Consider the following 21,043-nt stretch of genomic DNA (forward strand, 5'->3'; position numbering starts at 1 on the left):
GCCACCGCACGCGATTGCGATGTCTCTACCACGTCGAGGAAGACGAGCACGCTAGGGCGGCATGGGTGACCCACTCCCCGAAGGACGTCGACGCTCTGGGGACCTTCTACGCATCAAGGTGGAGAGGAAGGCTACTCGGGCGACGAAGAGGGCCGACAAGGTAGCGCGCTGGTAGTTCATCCTCACGCAGGAAGCTGGTTCGATGAGGATCGTACACAACAGCGATCGTTGGCTCGACCTCTTCTTGTCTACATCCATCGATAGCTCAACCGACAACGACAACTATGGCGAGTTCTAGTTTATTTTTATTTTTTATCTATTGTAACCATGCAATATATTTTATTTATTGTCTTCTTATTTGTGTTGTTTGATCTCCGTTTGAGGCACTTTTTTTTTGGAAAAAAAGTGTTTGTGCCACGGTATTAGACTAACCACAATGCAAGTATCATAAGTAGTATCTTACATGCCATGTTGGCAAAAATCTGATGTGGCACACCAATTAATGAGGTGAGAGATGAGAGTGGTATCATAATATGATACCGTATCATAGCATATAAAACTAAATTTTTTAATGGCAAACACACCATGTACACAAATTTGCATTGAGATTCTACAAAACATTTGAATATAATGATACTATGATAATATTTTATGATACTATGCATTATAGGGTAGTATAATGTATGATACTTCCCATTGTAACTAGTTTTATACATCCTCTAGTGAAGAGCCGCACGCGCTTTAGGGCTCCTTTGATTTGAAGGGTAGGAAAAACATAGGAATAGGAAAGGTATAGGATTGGAATGGCATGTCTACTTGAATCCTATAGGAAGATGAAGTTTGTTTGATTGTAGCAAAATAATTTTTCCATGAGGTATGAGCTAATGTTTTTTTCCTATAGAAATTACACTACAAGATTTCTATAGGAATTTTTCCTATAGGCTATGTTCCTATGAATCAAACAACATATATAGAAAATTTTCCCATAGGAACCAAATCCTACACAATTCCTACGCAAATCCTTTGAATCAAAGGAGCCCTAACTAGACCACGCTTTAAAATAGTTTCAACACGCACCTTTTTACATCGCCTATTTGATTCCCGTGACGGAATCTATATATTAATGCAATCATCTTAAGATGGTTGTAATAACGTCCTTTATTTACAATCACCTAGCTGATTGCCCCCCCAAATCGGTTGCCTCCGCCGCTGAGCCGCGCCGCAACCGATGATACCGTCCTAGCGCCGCCCACGAGCCAGCAGCGGCTTCCATGGCATGCGGTTGCACCCCTCCAGCCATTGGGAGACCGAGATCATGCGCCGAGGCAACCATCTCTAGTTCGGATGTTCGAGACACCGGAGCTCGCCGCCCGTGCTTTCGACGGGATGGTGTGGTGGCTTGACGGCCCGCTCAACTTCCCAAAGGTGGAGAGCCACGAGGAAGCCGAGTTTCTCGCGCCACCATTCGAGGTGGTCCGCCGCGACGATGACCGCGCCATCTGCCGGGAGTACATGTGGATGGCAGTCTGCCAATCGGACGAGGCGGAAGTGGCCGTACCGCTCCGCGCACCTGGAGCACGTCGCGACACAAGGAGTACTACGCACAGCTGGCCACGCAGCAAGTTGCGGTGGCGGCGTCCGGTGCAGCACCCTTTGCGCCGTCCTCTGTCGGCCAGCCGGCGGCTGGTGCATCATCATCTGCGCCATCCTCGAACACTTCGCCGATTCGAGCATCGAGATGGACACCGAATGGTGGGATGATCTTGCCCGCGAGGTCGACGGGAATTCATCTGACGAGGATGATGGTTTCTGGAACTATTGTCGAGTGTCTAGCGACTGTCGAAGTGTCAAGTGTCAGTGTTGAGTCCGTGTTGAATTGTGTTTGTATCGGATCTATGGATCCGTGTCGAGCTATGGATGTTTAATTATGTGCCAAAGTTTAAATTTCATTGGAAATATGCTAAAGTTTGAATTTTTAAACCAAGTTTTGTAGCTTCCTCGGTGCTGTAAAATACATCATTGGGACCTCTTTCAGAGGAGAGGTGATGTATTTTACATCATCTGACTTTTACGTGCAAAAACAGGTGACGTAAAAAAAAACTGATGATGTTTTTTTTGTGAGGGAAAAAAACTGATGATGTAAAATATACATTACATGGCATGTACTATTGTACTATTTTACATTATTATCTCTTGGAGATGCTCTCACGGCCCTGTCTAGATGCAAATTCCCCACGCGTCAATGAAGGCGTGACACCCCTTCGGGGCGCAGGTTGTTAGAGCCAATGGCATGGATCGTGCACCAGAAAATGTGCTAAATAAAATACAATGTACACTTGTGTACCATAATACATATTCTTTGTAGAGAGACATGAAAAATCAGAAACTCAACATCGTAAGCCGTGAGTTTTGGCTGGGACAAGAAAACGTAGGCCGTACTCCACTCGTGGACGGGAAGTTATTTTTCTATGACGGTTTCAAGATAAATCTTGGAGTAGTACCAATGTTTCAGCACTAAGAAAACTTTATAAGTAGTAGGGAAATTTCCCGAGATTAATTAGTAATTAAATTGAAGTGTGCTAACCATCCATCCAATACCAATATACACCAGTTTCCCCTGGATCCATCCTTCGTCTTCCCGTCTCCGTGCGTGGCCTTGTTGTCGTTGTCCCTTTCCCCTGCCTGCCTGTGCTTTCCTCACCTCCTCTCCTCCTCGCCACAGGACACCCGACTCGATCTTCTCCATCCCTCCCCTCCCCTCTTATCTCCAACAACGCATCTCCGCACCAGGACCGGCGTTCCCCCAAGATGTCCTCTCCGAGCAAGCGCCGGGAGATGGACCTGATGAAGCTGTGAGCACGGCGGAACCCTTCTTGGATTTTCTTGGATTCTCATGGGGGATTCCGGCCCTGATCTGGATTTCTTGGTGCTTGCAGGATGATGAGCGACTACAAGGTCGAGATGGTCAATGACGGGATGCAGGAGTTCTTCGTCGAGTTCCGTGGGCCCAACGAAAGTACGGACGGTTTCTTCTTCTTCTTCTTCTTGTCGCACATAGCCGGCCGATTTCGATTCACTTCTCTACTAGAGCGATTAGTACCCCGTAGCTTCCGATTTCCGAATCTAGACGGAACTGAACGTGTTCCTGGGCCCTTTCTCTCTCTACGCCATTGTTCTTTAATAATACCATTGTTGCCTGTTGCTTATGCTGATTTAGCTTAGGAACCACGGCAGGTTCCTAGATCTCCAAGCTTAATTTTCACTTGCAGGTTTCCCTTCTGTATGATACCTTCATCAGTATCTTATTATCAGCTGTTGTTAAGCTTCAGTCACGTTTGCAAAGAAAAACTAAGATGAGCTCCTGCCGCACTGCTTGATCATCGGTTCTCTGCTGAATTCAACAGGTCTCTACCAAGGAGGCGTATGGAAGGTTAGAGTAGAATTGCCTGACGCGTATCCTTACAGATCTCCTTCAATTGGTTTTGTCAATAAGATATATCACCCCAATGTTGATGAACTGTGAGTATATCTCATTCAGTATATATATTTTTGTCTTCTTCTTACATGCTCACTTCGATTCAGACGACAATAACTACTCCTGTTTCCTAACCAACCTTGGATGAATGCAAAATGCAGGTCTGGTTCCGTCTGTTTGGATGTCATTAACCAGACGTGGAGCCCAATGTTTGGTAAATTTGATATGTCCATCTTACTAGTATTTCTGTTGATGGCCCTGCTAATCACCTTTCTTTGGTTGTTCTCTACCATTTTATTTACAGCAGTCTCACCTTTCAACCTATATGGCCTCATTTTGCAGATCTTGTCAATGTATTTGAAGTCTTCCTACCGCAACTCTTATTATACCCAAATCCTTCCGATCCATTAAACGGAGAAGCTGCTGCACTGTTGATGCGTGACCGCCCTGCTTATGAACTAAAAGTCAAAGGTGACCATGTTTACTTAACACACATAACAGTGTTATCCGTAGTCATTATTGTTATCCATTGATTATCTTCAGTCTTTGCACTCTTTTGCAAAGTAGTAGAACGGGCGAATCCCCCTCTTTTGTTATACATGGCGGCCATTCACTCTGACCTGTCCTTTTAGTTTACCATGCTAAGTTCGTTTATACAATAACCAATACCAAGTAATATATACATGTTAAAGTAACAATTTCAGACATCCTTGCGAGTTACATACAGGTTTTAGGTAAGAAGCTTGTAAAGATTATTGGTCTGTATGGGTGTTCTACTACGTGTTTGGATAAAGATTCTATAAAAACATTTTTTTTTTGAGAGAAGAGAAAGCTAACTCGCTATATAGGTTATACTGCATACTATTGATAAGAGCAGTATGTTGCCAGAGACTATCAGTTGTTGATTAGAGGACTAAAATTATTTGTAGTTCGAGTAGGCTTCAATCCGTAAGTGCATACCATAAGTTTTAAACTTGCTGGTATGGTGTGTGGTTACCATACATTGGCTCCAGTAGGTAAAAATTATAATTGTGGTACCAACCGAAGTTTGTGTAATTATAATCTGTGCATGGCTGTATCTCATCTAGAAATCGACGTAGGAGTTTGTTTTACGGGAAGTTGCTACATAAAATTTCTTAGCTGCTCATTTCGCAGATGCCCAAGTCTAATATCCTAGCTTATATGTATAAATTTAATGCACGTAATGGTGATTCATAGACTACTATTTAGGGTGTTGGTTTGTTTCTAGGTAAGAAGCAGCCAAAGATTGTTGGTTTGTTACAGACTTACAGGTGTTCTATTTTTTCCAATTAAAATTCCTATAGATAAATCTGAATTTGCCACATTGATTGCAGTGGCGTTGCTAGGAATTTCAGAATGGGCAACCTGGTATTCATTTTTCCAAAATTGTCGCTGTTTTGCTAAAATCGTCGCTATTGTGCCAAAATCATTGGTATTCTCATGAATACCTAGGAATACCCCTAGCGCCGCCCCTGATTGGTTGTAATAGATACTATTTGACTAGAGCATTTTATTCTCGGGGACTGTATAAGATGTTGACTAGAGGATTGAAATGATAGGGGTCAAGCAGAGAAATAATTCAATCCCCACAGGGTATATAATCTGAATAGGCTTTAGATGTAAGTGTGTACCGCAAGTTTTAAACCCTGATGGTGTGTTGCTTGCTAACCATATGTTAGCTGCAGTAGGTAAAAAAATATGTTGTACCACGAGATGTTTGTGTAATTATAATTTGTGTATGGTTTTATCCCATTTAGAAATCAAAATACAAGTTTGTTTATGGGAAATACATAAGAAAGCTGAACTGGCTGCCCATTTTGCCGATGCCCAAGTCTAATATCCTAGCTTTTATGTATATTTTTTTATTCATGTAAGGTGATGTTTAGCAGCATAAAACTTTCACATCCTCAAATAATTAGGAAACTAGCTCATAGCTGGGATTGTTTAGTCAGCATGGGAGGGTATATTCTTTTGAGCAACTGGCAGGGGTGCTGCCTATTAATTAAGTTGAAAAGAAAACGTCCAAGCATTGTGGCATGTTTTATAAGACACTGAAACCCTGAAAAACTCTAAAAAAAGAAAAGATTTCTTACTCTGAATGTGTGATCATGAGCTGATGTGATAGATAGGTTGTAATCATAAAAGGTCTCAAGAGAAACATGCTGTGGATCTGGTTTGCTTATCTACTTATCTAGGAACCTGGTATGTCAGGCTTGCCGAGTCAGTAACTCATTTTGCTGGTGCAGATCATTTGCTTTTAGTATCTGGAGACACTTGGTATACTAGAATATAGTGTTTGTAATCATGTCACCAAATCAACTTTACTGAGATTTGTTCTTTCTATCAAATAGTGGTTGCAAACTTGCAACATTCATCAGAAGATACTATTTTCCTAACAAAGTTGGGTTGCCTCAAAAGCTGAATTATATTGCTCATATTTCTGCAGAATTCTGCGAAAAATATGCTAAACCAGAGGATGCTGGTATAGCTCCAGAAGATAATTCGAGCGATGAAGAGCTGAGTGAAGAAGATGACGACGACTCCGGTGATGATGAGCCCATAATGGGCCATCCAGACCCCTAGTCAATTTGTGGCCTACTTCTGGAGCTTAATTCCTGTAAAATGTTTATTGCAGCAACTGCAATTAAACAGTCTGTAGTTCGTCCTCCAAAGTCTGAATGCTATGTAAATAAGTGCACAGTCAGTGTTTCTGTAATGTTTACGCCCAGCCTCAGTTTACACATTTAATTTGCAGCAGTACTTACAATTTACCAGTTTGAAATGCATGGTTGCTCTGGATTTGTTTCATTCGAAGGTGAATTCTCTGTCACGGCACTGTTTGAAATGCAAGAATTTTGGTTCCTGTGGGGGCTGAATTTTTCTCTGCCTCAGCCTGTTTCGGTTCAGGAATTTTTGTTGAATCCTGCTGGGACTGAACTGTTTTGGGATGGAATTTTGTGTTCCAAAACCGTACCTAACTTTTTTTTAGAACTAAAAATCCATACCTAACTTGAGCGAAGAAGATGACAATGAGTCGGGTGACGATGAGCCAATACTGGGCCATCCAGATCCCTAGTGAATTAAGGACCTGTTTCTGGTGCTTAACTCACACACAATGTTTATTGCAGCAACTGCAGTTAAGCTGTCTAAAGTCTTTATGCCGTGAAAGTAAGCACCGTCAGTGTTCCCTAATGTAACGTTCAGCCTCAGTTTACCAAGAATTTAATTTGCAGCAGCATTTAAATTTCCTGGATCCAAATGCATGCTTCTGGATGTAAGATTTTACGTCGAATCCTATGAATTGTGTTTTTCGTCGAATTATCTGCTGTGGCTCCGTTTCAAATATGTGTGTTTTTGCCGATCCACCCCCGGGTGATTGAACTGTTTGAAAGCACGGATGATCAAATCAACACCGCTTTGAATCTCTAGTTGGCTCGGTAAGCTCGATGCCTCGATGGCATGCTCCAGAATCCCACTTCATGTCTTCATGGCACTTTTAGCTTAGAAAAAAAACTTATATATGGATGTGCTGAATATTTGCATGCACATAAACCCTTATCCATGGGAGCTGATTGAGTTTGACAAGCTCGAGATCATTGGAACTAGGAGCCCAGCAACAACAAATGAAAAACAGTCCGCTCGGGTCGTCCCCTCCAGGGCGACTCGGGGCGGAACCCTAACCCCCCCCCCCCCCCCCAGCCGCCTTCCCTTCCCCCTCCTCCTCCTCCCTCCTCACCGTCCCCTGAGGCTGCCGCCGGCGAAGCCTGGCGCGGCCGGTGATGGGGGCGGCGGGGATCCGCGCACGGTCCCCTGGGGCGGCGGTAGGAGGCACGCCTCCGCGCCGGGGGGATGATCCCGGAACCCGGCGGTTGATGGCGGCGCGGCCATCTCATCACGTCTTCGCCGCTCGGGCGGGCGATGATGGGGGCGGCGGCGCGGCCATGGAACCATGGCGGCGCGGCTCTCTCCTCCGTTCCTCGCCGCGGACACCGGGCAGGCGGTTTGGGGGCGGCGGCGTGGCCCTGGATCCTGGCGGCGCGATCCTCTCCTTCCTTCCTCGCCTCGGCATCGTCGGGCGGGTGGTGATGGGGGCGGATCTCGTGCTGCTCCTCCTCAAGGTCTGGATCACGGCACAAAGGGCGGCGGCCCTGGATGGCGGTGACGGCGTCGACCTGGGGGCAGGTGGCGGGCGTCAGGTGCGATGGAGGTGCTTGAAAGCCGGCGATGGTGTCGCCGGTGGAGGGTTGGGTTGGCCAGCCCGGGATGGTCGCCGACTTGGGGGTCCGACCTGAATAAAGGCGGCGGTCCTAGGGCCTCTCTTGCGTGAAGAGGAGGACCTACCGGAGGCCTGGACTCGTGATCTGGCCGGAGGGTTGAGTTCCGGAAAGCTCCGCCGGCGAATGTAACAGCGCTTTGCCTGGAGTTTGCTGGATCGGAGGTATTCGGTCGTTCGCATCCATGCGTTTATTCCGACCGTTTGGTTCTGGAGGGAGCGGCGCGAAGCTCTTTTCCTGTGTTGACATCAAGTGACTATGGATCCATGATGAAAGTCGGAAGAAGAGAATTTCTTAAAGGCCGGAGGGGAGGACTAGCTAAGCGAGGTTCAAGTCTCCGCGCTGTTGAGGGGCTTGCTTGGTGTCCCGGCTTCACAGCAGCGGTTTGGAAGTGGGGGCGGCAGCACAGGTGAAGCGCAGAGTCCTACCTTTCAGGGTGAAAACCCAAGGTCTAGCCTTAACTGGTTGTGCCTGGCAGTGACCTTGGTGGAGGCATTGTTTTGAGAGCGGGGACTATCTTCAGGGTGAAAACCTAAGATCTTTGATCGGGCGACGACGGTGTTTGAGCACTGTTCCCTTCTTGAAGGCGTCGTTTTTTGGAGAGTCTGTAATTCAGGTGTTGTCATGGTGGTGGATGTATTGCTGTTGTTAGGTCCGAGATACTATAGCGGGACTTTTGTTTCTTAGTTTTCTTTTCCTTTTTTGGTTGTGTGCATCTGTAGTGCCATTAGGGTGGTGCGTTGTTGCAGAGGCTGGGTGTAATTGGTATCTTCTTGATATTAATATATTCCCTTTATCGAAAAAAAAGCTCGAGATCATTTTTCCCTTCGAGATAAACAAGCAGAGAGCATGCTCACTTGAGCTAACCAACATAACGGATGATTACGTTCCTTTGATATCCAAAAGCCAGGAATGATTCTCATTGGGGCGAGTTAGAGCGAAGGCTGAACCATGGTGTGGGAGGTTCACCTCTCCAAGGGTAGCAAGACGATTCTCATTGACTCGTGCCTGTCTAGTCTTCCCATGTATATCATGGGTCTGTACATCCTTCCTGAAGGGGTACATGCTGCCTTCGACAAAGAGCTCTCCTGCTTCTTTTGGCAAGACAGGACATGACACCAGAAATACCACATGGTCAAATGGGCCGATGTGTGCGCCCCCAAGGACCTTGGGGGCATAGGGATTATTTCCTCGCGCCACATGAACGTGGCCCTCATGTTGAAATGGGTGTGGAGGATCCTATCGGACGACGGGGGCTTGTGGCTTAAGCTGATTAAGGCTAAATACCTACGGGGTCGGCCACTCCTTGCTTGTGACCGCCGGGAGGGATCTCAGTTTTGGAGAGCCCTCCAGGACATCAAGCATGAGATTAGAGCAGGACTCTCCCTCTCCATAGGCGATGGTAGAGGGACCATGTTCTGGCTCGACCCATGGCTTGGTGACCGCCCCCTGAGTCTTGACTTTCCGGACCTCTTCGCCATTTGCGCTAACCCCTCTATCCTTGTTGCCGACGTGGCGCAGGAGGGATTGGGTATTTTGTTCCGCCGCGGTCTAACCCAGGGGGAAGCCCTGAGTCTGGCCTCGCTGCGGGACCTCCTCCCGGACGTTCTGCCGAGAGGATTAGATACGCCTTTGTGGCGCTTAACGCCTTCCGGCTCGTTCTCCGTGCGGATGGCCTACAGGGCCATGTTTAGGGGGCCTCTTCTTCCCTGGACGGCCCCGCTTTTTAAGGCTCCTATCCCGCTTAAGACGAAGATTTTCTTATGGCAGTTGCTTAGAGATCGCCTCCCCTCTGGGGTGGAGGTTTTGAAGAGGCACGGGCCGGGCGACGGGCTTTGCCCATTGTGTGCTGTCCCGGAGACGACGACACACATCATGTTCTCCTGCCCCGCGGCACGTTTCCTTTGGAGCTTCCTGCAGGAGGCGCTGGGGCCTGAGTGGCAGGCCTCGGCCCTCGGGGAGTTCATCGAGACCCGTGCGAACATCACTGGTAGGAGGAGGCGCCTCTTCTGGTTATTGTTCGCGGTCTTGACCTGGACTCTGTGGACTGTGCGCAATAAGATGGTCATCGAGCGTATCTTACCTCGTCGCGCTTCTGACTCTGTCTACTCTTCCTTGGCTTTGTTGCAGCAGTGGTACCCGTTGTGTAGACAGCGGGACAGGGAGCGCCTGGACGGCATGTTGGAGGATCTTCTTGCGGCTGCCCGTCGCATATCTACACCGTCCAGCCTCTGAGTGCACCTCTTGTGTGGGGTGGTGTATCGTCTATCTCGTTTGTGTAGGCTTGTTGTGCTGTTGCCCTAGCAGACTCTTGATGTGGGGTGTGTGTTCTGTGTGTTGTATCTGAACTATGTATGGTTGTGGACTTGTGGTTGCTTTATTTATAAAGCGCGGCGAAAGCCTATTTCGAGTAAAAGCCAGGAATGATGATGTACAGAGCCCAGCAAAGGTGTTGTGCCAGCACGATCCAAGTGCATCGTCACCGTAACGCTGCCAGCACGGGTGGCGCTGCCGGATGACATGATGTGCAACGACAAGTTCGTTGTTGTGCGGTGCGCCACTGTGAATGAGGGCCTCACAGCTGAGGATACCCACGACGACATGTTTGACAACAAATCGGGCAAGTTGATCGATGAGGTGACGCTGACTATTGCGATTTCGCGCCATTACCAAATGAACCCGAAGTGTGTTTGCCAGTTCTGGTAACAAGGTTTCCTTGTGTAACTCATATGTCAAAACGGTTTTGCTAATTAAAGAACATCCATAGTTTATAACCGTGTAGTCCTCCCCAAGCATTGCGTCTCTCCCAGCGGCCCCCCTATCTTGCCGCCTTTTTGGTTTGTCATACTTCTCCATTGTTTGTTGGAGCTGATGAATTGTTTAGGTGTCAGTATAACAGCCATTCAGGGAGGTAGATTTGCTTGGTTTCCAGCAGCCATTTCAGTGAGGTAGCTTGGTTATTTTTCCTGAATATTATCTCAATTTTATAAAGGAGCAATGAGAAACTGTATAATTGTCCCCATAATAACATGCCCTTCAGCTAGATAATTTCATATTTTTGGGGAACAATTATGACATTTTTAAGAAAATGCTTTCAGGTGGCAACATGCCTCGTATCGTATGTCAGTAAGTCCTACAAGGAATGAATTACACACAAAAAAATCAGCCCATACAAATGTCACAGGTATCCACGAGGATGCCACCTTCTCTAGGTCCATAATCAAGCAATATATGCAGCCATGTCAGATAAAGCATCAGGTATGATTAGATCACACAGCAGGAAAAATCATACAGGAATTTTCGGGCATTATGTTTGTTCTCCACAAATGGTTATGGTTCACTTGGGCATCCAAAAAGAACTCAGAGAAACTCATTGAAGGATGCCTTTCATAGTCCATTTAAAAATAATCATAATTACGAGACAATGTAGTAGATAGGAGACAGCTAACTCATGGTGTAGCGTTTCCAAAAATGCAAACAAGGAGTTACATGACTGAACTGTTGCCACATTGTACACTACCTAGTATCTACTCATCATTTTATCACAAGAACACGAAACAAGTACTTTCATCCCGCAACACCATACCATATGCAAGAGCAGAAAATTATCACGCATCCAGCAAAGGTTCTTCAGCGTCACCTTTGGTAGCACTGGGATCATCAAAAATTGTGACACCCTCAAGGTCCAAGGGACGCCCAGTCATCGGATGAATGGGGTCTCTATCACGAGGTCCACCCTTCTGGCCCATAGCTAGCAACGCAGGAGGAGGAAGAACTCCAGCGCGGAAGAGGATACGCTGCACAGGATCAGATGGCTGTGCCCCAACAGACAGCCAGTACCTATACAACACAAGTACAGTTGAATGACGCCAATCCAGTTGTACCATGTAATGTGGTGGGCAGGTGGAAAAACTAGCATATTGGTAGAAAAAGCAAATACATACTTCCTCTGTTCACTAATATAAGATGTTTTAGCAATATATTAGGGAACGGAGGGAGTACTTATCAAGCACATTTTACACACCAACTATATTGATATTCTTTAAGTAATATTGTGTTATTTTGTTGTCCAAGGGAGGAAGTTAGCAAGGATAGAATGAGTGTATAATGCTTCAAAAATCATCAGGCACAGTGCAGCAGCGCATAGTTTCAGTTTTCTTTCTTTTTGTTTACCTTCTGAACATTATTATTATGTAATTTTGTTCTCCAAGGGAGGAAGGCAGAGAGGATAAAATTAGTGAGTAATGCTGCTTCAAAAATCAATAGGGATAGTGCAGCAGCGGATAGCCGGATCGTTTCAGTTTTCTTTCTTTTTTGTTTAGCTTCTGAACATTATTATTGTATAATTTGTTCTCCAAGGGAGGAAGGCAGCAATGATAGAATGAGTGAATAATGCTGCTTCAAAAATCAACGGTCATAGTGCAGCAGCACATAGTTTCAGTTTTCTCTGTTTTTGTTTACCTTCTGAACATTCTCAATTATACAAATGTACTGCCTCATGGTACGATTACTGAATCACCCAAATTATTATTAGGTTTTAGCCTCTAAAACGGCCAACCGTCACAAAGACTAATACTATAGTAACTTAATATTACCAGGATGAACAAACAATGGCAGTTCTAGAGTAGGTGCAGCAGAAAGGTGCAATATGTGAAATTTTCTCCAAAGTGGAATATAAACGAACAAGAATCTGTAAATTGAAAATCAGGAGCAACCAGAGAACTTACTTGACCCGGTCGAATTTCAGCCCCATCCTCTTGCCACCATCCTTCCCTGCCAACAGCAACAGAAAAGGCACATCTTTTCTCATCAGCTAATATATTCAGTTACGACTAAAGCTCCAACCCACCAACAAAACCGCATCACAAATCCTTTGTTATAGGCAACCATTTGTCAGGTTTTATGATTGAAGAAGTCACCTGAGAATTATTGCATCGTAAGTTTTCTTTCTACAGGTGAAGTCAGTAAAATTATCCTGAGAAAACAGAGCATAATGTGCTTTTCAAATGGATAATATCCTGTCATTTTACAAACAACACTTTCCAGGTAGTTGCCGTCGTATATAATGTAATTCCAGATGGCATGCTTTTGCAAATCTGTAAAATAAAATATGTTGCTATTCTATCACCCAAGTTGTAATTTGATAACGATAGAGCTGGATCAACACTGAGCTCGAGCAAAGGGTGGTGTTGGGCTGGGGCTCACCGGCGACCCAATCCTGGATGCCACCATCCACATTAAGCTGACACTAGCAGAAGCTCCATTTCGCCCCCTTTTCTTTACTCTACACTGGATAGTTTCTGCATCCAGGAAATTTTGTCGTGTGTATTTTTTATTACAGGGCGTTGAAATTACGTTTTGGTTTTATATGAGATAGGTCTCTTATGTAACATTCAAGTGCGGGATCCATTTCTGTGTGACTATCTGCAGTAAGAGGATTGCTTAATATTTAAGAACATGCGGCAAGAATGTACCCTGCTCATGATGCGGCATTCTCATCTGACTGTAGGAGCGTCCATCCGATTGGATTGTTAAGTCGTTTCCAAGAAGAACACAGAACAAAAGATTGGACAGTGCCTGTTTACTCCATTTCATAGACTGCGCACTGCATTAAGCGTGTAAATTATGTGTCTTGGATTAATTCAACCTTGGTTCCGACTGGATATTCTTCAAGTGTGTGTGCCGGGTCTAGGCTAATAAATGATAATATCCAGAAAAACACGACAACTGGGGAATGACCAGTGACTCCAGCGCACCAGTGAAAGTGGTCTTGTATTGGTTTATGTAGCTGGAATACCGAACAAGGCCTCAAGGAGGTGATTCTTCAAGTATGAATTCGAGGGATGCACGACCCAAAAGGTAGGAATGAATTCGAGGGAGGCCTAACCTGGGAGTGGGTTGTAGTAGCCGAGGACCTCGAGGTGCTTTCCGTCGCGTGGGGAGCGGCTGTCGGCGGCCATGACCCGGTAGAAGGGCCGGTTCCGGCAGCCGAACCGCGCCAGCCGGAGCCGGACCACCATCTTCCTCCCCGCCGCCTTCGCCTTCTCCGAGTGAGGCCGTTCGGGAAGAAGGGCTTTAGTTTTTAGGTCAGCGTGCTCTTTCCCCCGTCCTGGGCTAGCCTTGACCTAAGTTGTTGCAGGAATTTTGGGCCAAAAAAGGCGTTCTCTTAGTAGGCTCGTGATCTAAATTTGGGCCGTCGGTTATGGGTTGGTAAATTTAACCTTTAATTGCCACACAGACAAAAAGGGGGTCAGTAACGTCTCAAGAAAAAGTGGGTTAAAGCTTCATTGCATGAATTTACATTCTTTGCACAGAATAAATTTCATACTCCGTATCTGAAAGGGGTAAAAGGTGACACAACCTATCAGTAAAAGTATCTTTCCCAAAAAAGAAAAATCAGCAAAAGTATATGTACGAGTTGCCAAAAACATGGGCACATAGACTAAAACACCAAGGGCGGGTTTTGTTGCTCGTAGAATTTCCCTTATCTAAGGAACTTGGCATCGTAGAAGTTGTGGGAGGTCATGCAACCTAAAAATCGCGTCGTGCAATTAGATTCGTTGCCAACAAGTCGTTCCAAGCATCGTAGCAGCAGCCTTGGCCCTGTCGTTTGGTTGTGCCTTTTTTTGTTTTGCGTTATCAGGCTGTGTTTGGTTACAACCCTTTCTTGCATTACCACGTCAGCTTTGTAGTGAGTTTACCAAAACGATCAGTTGTTTGACGAAATAGCATTTTAAACAAAATTAATATGTAGCACATAATCACCAACATAAACATAAGAGCATCTCCACTCGCGTCCCCCAAAGCGTCCCCCAAATCGCGCCGGATTGAGCGTTTGGGGGGCGTGTTTTATTCGTGCCGCCTTTGGGGAACGTCGCTCCCCAGCCGCGTCCTCCAAACGCCGCCCCCAAACATTTAAATTACTTTTTTTTGGGTTTTTTATTTCAATTTCCACAAACTAATACATAATTTGGAACGTGGTTTACACGAAAACATAATTGGGAACGTGGTTTTCCACAAACTAATACATAGTTTGAACCGTCGTGGACACAAATATAAAATTTTGCAAAGAAACTAAACCTAACTAGGCCGTGCATCGAAGGTTTCCTGTGTTCGCTGCTAAGAAAGAACACTCGAGGGCACACCCAGTCACCTAAACTGGAAAATCCAGCGGGAGGATGGTGCCCTTGTTGGTTCTACCGATGAGGCGAACAGACAGAAACCTCCGTGCACGTGTTCGCTGCGAAGAAAGAACACTCAGTCGTCCTCCTCGTCGGTGCTATCGCCGTGGTAATCCCGGCGGCACCGCGTCTCGTCGAAGACCTTGATGCTCATGTCCCTGTCGCCGAAGTTGGAGAACAGGAGTTTGAAGCCGGCTTGGAGGCTGTGGTGCCGCGCGAACTTCTCCCAGCCGATGTTGAGGTACATCTTGCCGCGCGCGTCGTAGATCACGTCGACAATCCACCGGTAGTAGCCGCACGCAGCCTCCCACAGATGCATCGTGCGCGGGCGATCGTCGCCGGCGACGTAGTCGGCGAAGGAGTCCGGCAGCCTCTGGATGCCGCGCGGGTCGCCCTTGAGGACGAGGACGAACTCGAACCGCACGTCCGGCTCCACGTCCATCTCCAACGATGATGAAGCCGGCGGCGTGGAAGGCGACGGCGAGCGTTCAGCTCTGCCGCGGCCACGACCACGACCACGACCACGGCCGCGAGGTCGGCCTCCGCCTCTACCGGACATAGCGTCGAGTCTTGTTGAGATGGTGGCGGCTAGGGTTTGGGAGAGAGGCGCTAGGGTTTGTGTGTGAGAGGGACGATGAGAGGCGGCCCTTTTATAGGCCGGACGGAGGCGGGGAGCGGTGGCGCGCATTAACGCCGGCACGCAGAGCTAGGCGCGACGGGACGCGTCGCTGCGGGAACTGCACCGTCGCTGCGTCGCTGCGGGAACTGCACCGCCAATAACTTTCGTCGCGAGGTAGGCGACGGTTAGGTTAAAAATTTATTGTGCCGTTGACGAGTCTGCCCCGCCACTCCCTGTCTCGCTTTTCGTTGTGTCCGGCGTCCCTGGTGCGTCCTCCGTGAGACGGGGACGGGCTCGGGGCGCCGGACACCGAATGGGGGCGCGCCGGACAAAAAAAAAGGCTTTGGGGAACGCGGCTGGAACGCATTTTCTGTCCGGCGCGCCCCAAATCGCTTTGGGGGACGCGGCTGGAGATGCTCTAATTCTAGTAGTAGTGAATTAGATCGTTGCACCGCGAATTCAAAAAACTATTCTTGATAGAACACAACTTCATCGAGCGATGGTTCATCCTACGTACCACCTTCGCGCGCGGCGGCGCCCGGATGGACAGGGGAACGGAAAAAAGTAATTCTACATGCAAAAACGTACCGTACGATACGTGTCGCGAGTATCATGGTTCAGTTGGTTGCCCACGCCGGTCGTCACGAGACTGGCAGAAACCGCATCACATCACAGTCACAGGGAGGTGTCCTCACGCGGGCCGGCGGCGAGAATGGCGTGGCCACCGCGCGCACTGGCCGTCCTCTTCCTCGTCGTCCTGGCCGGCCCCATCTCGACGGCGGCAGGCGCGAAGCGGCACGCGATCCCGGACGACCTCCGCGACGTGGTGGACGACGAGGAGGACGAGGACTGGCGGCACTGGGGCGCCCCCGCGAAACTCCCCGACCGGCCTGATCCGCCGCCGGACCTGTCGCGGATGGACCCCGCCGCGCTCCGGGCCGAGCTCCTCCGCGGCGGCCAGGCCGGGCCCTCGCTCGGCTTCGTCAAGCTCCGCCTCGGCGTCCGCAGGTCCCAGGAGGACGTGATGGGGATCGCCACGCGGTGGAGCAAAGTGCTGCGGACCGGATCGGTGGCAGCCAAATTCGTGGCCGTCGATTTCGGGACGCTCATGTTCACCATGGAAAGAGGCCGAGACTTACGCGAGGTAGTAGCTCTTCATTCTCTGTTACGCAGCCACGCTTATTTTTCACCTGACACTAGTACACAGTTTCCACAGATCATGAGCAATTTATTAATCAGATCCTGTTCAAAAAATATATATTAATCAGATACAAAATAAATGTCTTCTGATTGTACTACGGAATATAATTTATTAGTCAACTCAATACGTAATAATTTTGAACAATTCCGTAGCAGCATAGTCGTTTTTTAAGGTTCCTTGTGCTCCTCGAGGTCTGAAATTCAGAGGAGCTACGATGCAGCATACATGCATCCTCGCTGCGGTTTCTTTCTTCTTCTTGTCACTCACTCTTTAGGATGATCATTTCCGTTCTCGTGTGTAGTTGAAGGAGTTCATCTTGGGGCAGCCAGAGGCCTACGAGTTCAAGATCGGGGACCAAGTTTTCCGGCGACCTGGAGACCCACCATTGGAGCAGGTCATCGAGACGCTACGGAAGGAGAAGATGAATAAGTCTGAAGACGAACTCTAGGGTCAGCTATTAACTCCTGGAGTCCTGGGTGCACTTCCTGTGACACGCAAATTCCTTTGTTGTGCTTTCGTAGATTCTGTAGATCCTAATGATCTTTTGCAGTTCCGTGCGGGTAGCCGCTACCGACCAATAAGTGCAGGATAGATAGATGCCGCTAATTCTATTTCAGAAATCGACACTATCAGAACAGAACTCATAAGTGACCCTCTTTGTTGCAGAGATGTATAGATCAAACTTCCTACTAGTATAAGATTGCAAGCGTTCGCCCTGTGGTCTGTGGAATTAATCAGTGAAGTAGAGTAATAACTGTGTTCCTTGAGAGTTATCAGTCTCGTCTTTGTCGGACAAAATTACAATCTTGGCTCCTTGCCTCGTCTCTAAAGTTTGTTTGTAATTTCTACATGCTATATGCTGTTTAGGCAAACTGATAAACTGCATCAGTTCGATCCTTAAACCAAACAACCAAACAGGGACAAACAGAAAGGAGTATCGAAGAAGATTCGATCTTATTAAGCGTTTTTTCCCCTCTCGTTAGGGTTTTAGTGCTCCGGAGGCGATCCCAAATCGCCGCCGCGAGATCGATCTCGTCCGTGTTCCTGTTCGTGCCCTCGACCTCGTCCGAGCCTCTACGCTCCCTCGGGTTTGCCCTAGGCGTTCCCCTCTGGTGTGCCCTGGACGGCTGTGGCTCCTCACGGCGGTTCCCTTCGTTTCTCGTCCATGGCGGATCTTGTAGGCACAGCCTCGTCGCTTGCGACGGCGGGGAAGGGTTTGGATTTGGATGATATGCTTGCACACTTGGAGCTCAGAGAGGATGAGCTAGATGATGTGGTGATTCCGGTTGAAGCTGTGAAAGAATTCCAGAAGGATGCTCGCTGGTTGGCAATTGGTAAAGTGCATACTTCGCGTTCGTTTAGCTCTGAAGCGTTGTTTGGCAAGATGAAAGCCATATGGAACCTGTCAAAAGATCCGATCTGTAGAGAAGCTGGTGAAAATTTATTTATCTTTCAGATGCATTGTTTGGGAGATTGGAAAAAAGTGGTTCACCAAGGACCATGGACTTTTCGTGGCTGGGCTGTTTTGATCGAAGACTATGATGGGAAGGAGGATCCTGAGAAGATGGTTTTCAATGGCCTGCATATTTGGGCGCAAATCCATGGCATACCAGAGCTCTATCGTAAGAAAGAAGTGTTGGATGATCTCTCACGCAGGATTGGTAAAACAAAAGAGGTTCAGATGTCACCAAAGCCTTTCTTTGAAGGAAATTATGTGCGCCTCCGAGTCATGATTGATGTGAGTAAACCTCTTATGCGATTCGTCTCACTAATGGTAGAAGGAGAAGGAAGAAAGAGGCTAGCGGTGAAGTATGAAAAAATTCCGTTCTTTTGTAAACGGTGTGGCCTCCTAGGACATGACCATGAGGAATGCGGGGATGGGGCCTGGGAGCCTAAAGATCTCCAATATGGGGCATGGATGCTGGCTGTTCGACGTAGTAACTCTCAATTGGAGCCAAGGCGGTTTGTTGCTCGCGAACCTGGGCGTGGAGGCTTCATGAACCGGGGAGGTTTTACCCCGGGCGCCAAGAAACGGTCTTCTCAAGAAGCGGCGCTAGATGATGGGGAGGATCTGAGGGACACGGCTTCTAGTCCCGGAAAGATGGCCCCCATGGAGGAAGATAATAATGCTCGAGAGAACTTGGCTGCAAAGAAACAGCTGGATATGAACTCTGCAGGAACTGAGAGTGTGGAACCCACGGGGCTTGGAACGGCCTCGGAGAAGGAGGAGGTTCCCCCACCTCCGCCCCCTGAATATGTCAACCCTCGGGATCGTTCTAAACACCGTAAGACTGACCATACAGTTAATGACTTGGCAACATCGGCGGCCTCTCTCGAAGAGGACCGCCGGGCCCAATGACGACATTAGGATGGAACGGTCGTGGCATGGGGCAAGCTGCGACCGTCCAAGAGTTGGTCTGCCTGGTTCAGACCTATAAGCCCAGCCTTGTGTTTATTTGTGAGACAAGGCAAAGCAAAGATAGAGTGGAGAATTTGCGTTTCAGGATTGGTATGCAACATTGCTACCAGGTGTCTGGTGACGGTAAAGGGGGTGGTATTGCTTTATATTGGTCTGATGAGGTTACTGTTGACCTGCTTTCATTCAGTAAACGGCATATCGACGTGCACGTCAGTGGAGGTCCGTATGATCATATGTGGAGGGCAACGTTTGTTTACGGAGAACCTAAAGCTGCTGACCGTCATCTTATGTGGACGAAATTGAGACAAATGAAGCCGAGTTCCGATAAACCTTGGCTGATGATGGGGGATTTTAATGAAGCTATGTGGCAAGAGGAACATTTTTCGTGCACACCCCGATCGGAGAGACTTATGATGGATTTTAGAGAGGTGCTTTCCCACTGTGATCTATATGATATTGGTTTTGTTGGCAATCCTTGGACTTTCGACAATAAGCAGAAAGGTGAGCGTAATGTCAAGGTTCGGCTAGACCGGGCGGTGGCCTCTCCGGCATGGTCACTACTATACCCTAATCACCGCCTTCGGCACATCGCTTCATCACGGTCTGACCATTGCCCAATTCTTTTGTCTGAGGAATCTGCGGAGCACTGTCGTACTGGTCGTCCTATAAGAAGATATGAGGTGGTCTGGGAGAGGGATCCGTCACTTCCTGCGGCCGTGGAGGAAGCTTGGTCTCGTCGGATCCCATGCAATGATTTGGGTGATGTATCGGCCTCTCTACGCACGATGATGTCCAGCCTTCAAAGTTGGAAGAGCATACAGTTTAAATCTATTCCTAAAGAAATTGAGAAGAATAGGATTCTGCTAGATAGTTTACGTCAATGTACTGATGATGAAAGTGTGCAAAAAATGATTGGTCTGGAAAAAGAGATGGATGAATTGCTTTACAGAGAAGAAATTTTTTGGATGCAGCGTTTCGCGTATTGCATGGCTTAGAGAAGGGGACAAAAATACAAAATACTTCCATAGAAGAGCATCCTGGAGAAGGAAAAAGAACAATATTTGGAAATTAAAAAGAGCTGATGGAACTTGGACTTCAGATACTTCTGAGATGGAAAATATGGCTACAGGTTTTTTCCAAGACCTGTACTCCAGGGATGAGAATATAAATCCGGAGGTCATTACTGATTTGATTGAACAGAGTATTACTGAGGAGATGAATAAAGACCTGTGTGCTCCGTTCTCTGAGAAGGAGATTAGCGACGCTCTTTTTCAAATCGGACCGCTTAAGGCACCCGGGCCTGATGGTTTTCCGGCCAGATTTTTGCAACGCAATTGGGGTCTACTGCGTGATGATGTTGTAAGGGCTGTGCAGCGTTTTTTCTCTGAAGGAGTCATGCCTGAAGAAGTAAATGATACCTCTATTGTCCTTCTTCCAAAAAAGAATGATCCAGAGGAACTGAAGGACTTCCGACCTATAAGCCTGTGTAATGTGATTTTCAAGGTGATTTCCAAGTGTCTAGTGAACCGTTTGCGGCCTATTTTGCAGGACATTATATCTCCAACTCAAAGCGCTTTTATTCCTGGTCGCCTCATCACTGATAATGCACTCATGGCGTTTGAGTGCATCCACTCTATTCAGACCGGTTCCGCGTCTCGGAGAAACTTTTGTGCGTATAAATTGGATATGGCTAAGGCATATGATCGTGTGGATTGGAGGTTTCTTGAAGGGGTTTTAGCGAAGTTGGGCTTTCACAGTCAATGGATACAGTGGGTGATGGCGTGTGTCACCTCTGTGCGATTCTCGATTCGCTTTAACGGACATATGTTGGACCCTTTCACTCCATCTCGTGG

At 47.4% G+C, this 21,043-nt stretch overlaps 3 protein-coding genes across 3 annotated transcripts; 2 read left to right on the forward strand and 1 right to left on the reverse strand.

Moving 5' to 3' along the window:
* Positions 1-2,622: 2,622 nt before the first annotated feature.
* On the forward strand, positions 2,623-6,304 carry LOC127296703 (ubiquitin-conjugating enzyme E2-23 kDa). The gene is made up of 6 exons (XM_051326899.2): positions 2,623-2,852; positions 2,937-3,016; positions 3,405-3,519; positions 3,637-3,689; positions 3,818-3,946; positions 5,943-6,304. Exons 1-6 carry the CDS (start codon positions 2,809-2,811, stop codon positions 6,077-6,079), a joined length of 558 nt encoding a protein of 185 aa, XP_051182859.1. The 5' UTR covers positions 2,623-2,808; the 3' UTR covers positions 6,080-6,304.
* A 4,833-nt stretch (positions 6,305-11,137) lies between these two features.
* LOC127296702 (small ribosomal subunit protein bS16m/bS16c) lies at positions 11,138-13,880 on the reverse strand. The gene is made up of 3 exons (XM_051326898.2): positions 13,658-13,880; positions 12,498-12,543; positions 11,138-11,610 (listed from the first exon to the last, which is right to left on the reverse strand). The coding sequence occupies exons 1-3, from the start codon at positions 13,788-13,790 to the stop codon at positions 11,379-11,381; spliced, it is 411 nt and encodes a 136-aa protein (XP_051182858.1). The 5' UTR covers positions 13,791-13,880; the 3' UTR covers positions 11,138-11,378.
* A 2,292-nt stretch (positions 13,881-16,172) lies between these two features.
* Positions 16,173-17,383, forward strand: LOC127296701 (uncharacterized). The gene is made up of 2 exons (XM_051326897.2): positions 16,173-16,714; positions 17,073-17,383. The coding sequence occupies exons 1-2, from the start codon at positions 16,283-16,285 to the stop codon at positions 17,217-17,219; spliced, it is 579 nt and encodes a 192-aa protein (XP_051182857.1). The 5' UTR covers positions 16,173-16,282; the 3' UTR covers positions 17,220-17,383.
* The last annotated feature ends 3,660 nt before the right edge of the window (positions 17,384-21,043 follow it).

Source organism: Lolium perenne, chromosome 4 (genome assembly GCF_019359855.2).
Source record: "Lolium perenne isolate Kyuss_39 chromosome 4, Kyuss_2.0, whole genome shotgun sequence".
NCBI classification, from domain to species: domain Eukaryota; kingdom Viridiplantae; phylum Streptophyta; class Magnoliopsida; order Poales; family Poaceae; genus Lolium; species Lolium perenne.

Bases quoted from the DNA above. Each gene is read 5' to 3' on its own strand.
- LOC127296702 (XM_051326898.2), bottom strand. From the start codon at position 13,790: ATGGTGGTCCGGCTCCGGCTGGCGCGGTTCGGCTGCCGGAACCGGCCC. The intron at 12,544-13,657 runs GTTAGGCCTCCC...TGCTGTTGGCAG, and splicing joins CTACTACAACCCACTCCCAG to GGAAGGATGGTGGCAAGAGG. The intron at 11,611-12,497 runs GTAAGTTCTCTG...TGTGTTGTATAG, and splicing joins CTGAAATTCGACCGGGTCAA to GTACTGGCTGTCTGTTGGGG.
- LOC127296703 (XM_051326899.2), top strand. From the start codon at position 2,809: ATGTCCTCTCCGAGCAAGCGCCGGGAGATGGACCTGATGAAGCT. The intron at 3,017-3,404 runs GTACGGACGGTT...TGAATTCAACAG, and splicing joins GTTCCGTGGGCCCAACGAAA to GTCTCTACCAAGGAGGCGTA. The intron at 3,947-5,942 runs GTGACCATGTTT...ATATTTCTGCAG, and splicing joins TTATGAACTAAAAGTCAAAG to AATTCTGCGAAAAATATGCT.
- LOC127296701 (XM_051326897.2), top strand. From the start codon at position 16,283: ATGGCGTGGCCACCGCGCGCACTGGCCGTCCTCTTCCTCGTCGTCCTG. The intron at 16,715-17,072 runs GTAGTAGCTCTT...TCTCGTGTGTAG, and splicing joins GAGGCCGAGACTTACGCGAG to TTGAAGGAGTTCATCTTGGG.